The following is a 4023-nucleotide window of genomic DNA, read 5'->3' as shown; positions in this document are numbered from 1 at the left end:
CGCCCCGCGGAGGTGGAGACGCTGCTGGGCGACGCCAGCAAGGCCGAGCGCGACCTCGGCTGGAAGGCCACGTGCAGCTTCCAGGAGCTGGTGGACGACATGGTGCGGCAGGAGATCCACGATGTCGAGACCGGCGTGGATACGTGGCGGTGAGGCGGGCCGAGTGCGCCTGCAAAGGGCGGCGGGTGGAGCGGGGGTGTGCGCGGCGGATGCATTGGCGCTTGCATGCTTGTGCTCTGCGGAGGGTGAGAGGGGGAAAGAGCCACACTTAACTGCAATGCGCTTTTTTTTTCTGCTCTCACGAAGCGGAAGAGCTTCTGTATCGGTTTATGGGTCCGTTATGCATGGCGGTGGATGGGGTGAGTGGGGTGGCGCAGTTTATGTGCGACCCGCTTCCGTGTGCGTGTTTTTTTTGTTGTTGGTGGTGAGTATCAAGGGGCATCGAGGGAGCAGCTTACGAGCCAGACATTTGGTAACTGCGAAGGAGAAAACGTCTTACGTGGAAGTGCGGAGGCAACAAAAGAAAAAAAAACAGGTAGCGTGCCACTGTGGAGACGTGGTCCTTGCTTTTCTACCTGAGTAAAAGAAGCCGTGCGTGGAGGGGAGGTGTGACGTAGTTTCACCTTTCGTGATGCTGAAGAGGCAACCGTCCAGAACTGATGGAAGGAGGGGCCAAAAGAAGCTTCATTTTTGGTTTGTTTGCTTTCATTCTTTTTTTTTTCTTGTTTGCTTGCCGTGATGGTCCGCCGCGCGCTTTTTGGGTTGTACTCCCTGTTTATTTGTGAACTATCGATTTTCCATGTTAACTTCGGCCTCTTACGTTTTCTCTTTGTCATGCGGACCGTGTTAGGCAAATATCACCCAACTTCTCCCTCTTTCATGTGCTGAAGATTGTTTTTTTTCCCCCCCCTTGTTAATGGCCTTTTTCATGTGCATGGCTCCGTCTTGAATGCGCTTTTTGTTGTCGATGGGGTTCCCAACTGCTGCGTGTCGACTGACGACGGGTGCTGCTTGTCGTGTGTTTTTGCTTTGTGTTGTCTGTTTTGCATTAGCGCCTTTTCTTTTTTCTTGCGTTGCCGGTGAATTCTTTTGTGTGGGGCAGATAAGGTGCAGAGTAGCCAGCACGAGGAAGGGCCGGAGAGAAGTTGTGGCTTTTTTGTTTGTTTAGTTTCCTTGGCTTAGCCGCCGCGGGTTTTACGGTTGGTTCTGTGGCCGTCCTTGTCGCGGTTTTTGCTGCTATTCGTGAGGCCTGAAAACCACCGCGGGACCGAAGCGCATGGACACCAGTGAGTCGGGTACGTCGGCGGAGAAGCAGCTGCGGCAGGCGAAGAGCAGCGTGGCGGTGCTCAGTAGGCTTGTGGCCGAGGCGGAAAAAGGCGGTTCCGTGCCGTACGAGGAAGTGCAGGAGCAAATGGAAAGCGTCCGTGTCGTGCTGTTGGCGTTGTCGGAGGGAAGGGTGGGTGCCCAGAGGTCAGTTGGCGCCGTTGCTTCTCCGACGGCGTGGCAGACGCCGAGTATGCATGCGCGAGGAACTGGGAGTCAGGCGGTGACTGACTTGCAGCGACGCCTGGCACAGCAGCTGATCGCGGAGCTAAATTTGATTGACGTCTCCCTGCAGCGCTCAAGACGGAAGGCGTTGCAGCGTGAGACGCACATTTCGGAGGTTGAGCAGCTTCTTGGCGCGATGCGGACAATTGGCGGTCACGATGAGCTTTCCTCCCTTCAGCACTTGGAAGATGAGCGAAAATCCCTGCATCACGCACGCGCACGTGTTCGGGCAATGCTTGACGAAAGTAACTCGGTTATGGCGGCGTTACGGGATCAGGGCGGGCGGCTGGAAGGAACAGGTAGCAAGGTTGCCGATGTATTGGAGTCTCTTGGCGTGGCGAATTCAACTATTCTGCAGATTCTGCGGCGCAATAAACTAGACGCGTGGCTTGTGTACGGAGGTATAGCCCTGACTATGCTTCTTCTTTACTTTTTATGGTGAAGGAGACGATGTTGCCGTTGATTGCGTGGGGCGGCTCGTTTTCATCGCTGCAGATGATGTCCACACCGACTTTATTTGGGCATGTGCATCGAGGACTCGTGTTGCGGTGTGTTTGTGCGTTTCAATCGCTTGAGGTGTCTGCATTCGTCTCATCCACCCTCACTAGGCGCGAGATGGGTTTGTATTTTCTTCCTCTTCCTTGACTCTGCCGCGATGGCGGCGACACTCATTTTCCTGCCCATTCTTCTGCCGCGCCGTCTGTCAGATTCCTCTCTCTTTCTCTCTCTCACTCTCTGTGCGTGCGGGCGTGCACGGCGGCGGGGCCGCATTGATTGAGCAGGCAGTTGAGCAGCAAACAAAAAGGTGCATTGGAGGACTTGTGTTTCACTCTTTTTTTTTTGCTCCCTCTTGTCCCCCTCCCTCCCTTTGCCATGCACTCCACCGTCTGCGTTTTGCGCTTCTTACTGCCTCTTACGTGAAGTAGTCCCTCATGCATCTTCGTTTCTTCGGTGCCACGTGAGCTGGGGAAAAACAAATCATTCCGCTGCCACGTCGGCCCTCTCGTTCTCTTGCAGGCAATTAGCAATAGGAGGATCGAGGCGGGAAGCTAGCTGAGTTTCAAGGCAGTCGATGGATTTGGGTCAGACGCGGCGCCCGCGCTCTCCGCCGGAGCCGTTCAACGACTTCGAGCCACGTCGCAAGTGTGCTCTCTGCTGTGGCCTTCGCTGCGCCGCCGTGGCCGGGGCAGTGGTGTTTGTCATCACGTTTCCGTGCAACCTTGCCGTGCTGAGAGGACGCGTGTGCGACGGGCGTGGCGTGCGCGGCTTTTTGGATCGTCATCTCTTCTTGCCCCTCCCAATGGCAATGGTGTGCTTCACACACCAAGCCATCCAGTCTGAGGCGCTATGGAGCAAGAATAAGAAGCAGCTCTGGGACCTCAACTGGCAGTCCGCCGGCCTTAACATTCTTCTCTGGACGTCCATGACACTCATTGGGACAATCGTTTCACGTCGATGCGCTCCAGCTTGGAGCCGGCAGTATCGTTTGCTCTTGTGGGAGTACCAACGTACTCGTCGCAGCTGTGCCAACAGGTACATGCCAACGGCCTTTGGAAAGATTACAGAGGACCTTGATTGGTACAACCTACTCTGGACGCTCAGTCTCTATCACGTCATCTGGGGCATGATTACAGTTATGGCAGAGCGGGAGCTCGGTGCGCACTACGCCATGTTCTACCGCGATTGGCCGTACAGTCGTTGGTGCTCGCCGCGATGGAGAGAATGGCGGGAACTGGAGGCCTTGAAATACGTCAATAAGGAACACGTTGTGGGATCCTCCCGTTGGGGATCCTTTCTTTTGAATGACCGGTGGCGCGCCAGCAACGTCTAACAACAAAAGCAACAACAACAACAACAACAACAACAACACACACCCTTACACAATGAGTCTTACCTTTCTCCCTAGTCAATTCACTATGGCCTCGGCACTGGGTATCAATAAGCGCGGGGGCGGATAGGGTCCTTTTAGTTTTGCTATCTGCTCTCGCTGCCACGTGCGGGGCTTCTCCGGTGGTGGCGCCTTGTTGGCGGCTGTGGGGAGGCGTCTGTTGCTCTCCTGTGCCGCCCGCCTCCTAAATTGTGCGTGGGTGCGTGCTGGGGCCTGTCGCTGCTGCTGTTCTCGTCTGTGCGCTCGGTGGGAGGATCCTTCTGCTTTTTTTTTTGCATCTCATGTGTCTCAGGGTGCCGCGTGCGCAAATTGCAGGGGTGAGGGAAGCTTGGTGCGTGAGGGCACGTGTGTGAGTGTGTGGAGAGGCGATGGCGTCCGTGTCCAAGCGGCGTGTCGCCATGATCACCGGCATCACCGGGCAGGACGGGTCGTACCTTGCGGAGCTGCTCCTCGAGAAGGGCTACGATGTGCACGGCGTCATCCGGCGGTCTTCGTCCTTCAACACGGGCCGAATCGACCACATCTACCGCGACGAACACCTCACGCTCCACTACGGCGACATGACGGACGGGACGGTGCTGCACCGC

The 4023-nt window shown here is 56.1% G+C and overlaps 2 protein-coding genes across 2 annotated transcripts, besides 2 other annotated features; both read left to right on the top strand.

Annotated features, from left to right (window-relative positions):
- Nucleotides 1-687: 687 nt before the first annotated feature.
- Nucleotides 688-733: a sequence feature (A-rich).
- Nucleotides 734-1276: 543 nt separating this feature from the next.
- Tco025E_03424 (putative SNARE protein) lies at nt 1277-1990 on the top strand (the record flags this gene model as incomplete). The annotated part of the gene is made up of 1 exon (XM_029370342.1): nt 1277-1990. The coding sequence occupies one exon, from the start codon at nt 1277-1279 to the stop codon at nt 1988-1990; it is 714 nt and encodes a 237-aa protein (XP_029229647.1).
- Nucleotides 1991-2259: 269 nt separating this feature from the next.
- Nucleotides 2260-2285: a microsatellite.
- A 335-nt stretch (nt 2286-2620) lies between these two features.
- Tco025E_03423 (uncharacterized protein) lies at nt 2621-3379 on the top strand (the record flags this gene model as incomplete). The annotated part of the gene is made up of 1 exon (XM_029370341.1): nt 2621-3379. The coding sequence occupies one exon, from the start codon at nt 2621-2623 to the stop codon at nt 3377-3379; it is 759 nt and encodes a 252-aa protein (XP_029229646.1).
- Between the last annotated feature and the right edge of the window lie 644 nt (nt 3380-4023).

Source organism: Trypanosoma conorhini (assembly GCF_003719485.1).
Source record: "Trypanosoma conorhini strain 025E chromosome Unknown Tco_14.4_contig_00154, whole genome shotgun sequence".
Classification (NCBI taxonomy): Eukaryota; Euglenozoa; class Kinetoplastea; order Trypanosomatida; family Trypanosomatidae; genus Trypanosoma; species Trypanosoma conorhini.
Note: the sequence above shows the minus strand (reverse complement) of the source record. Positions and strands in the feature narration are given on the sequence as shown.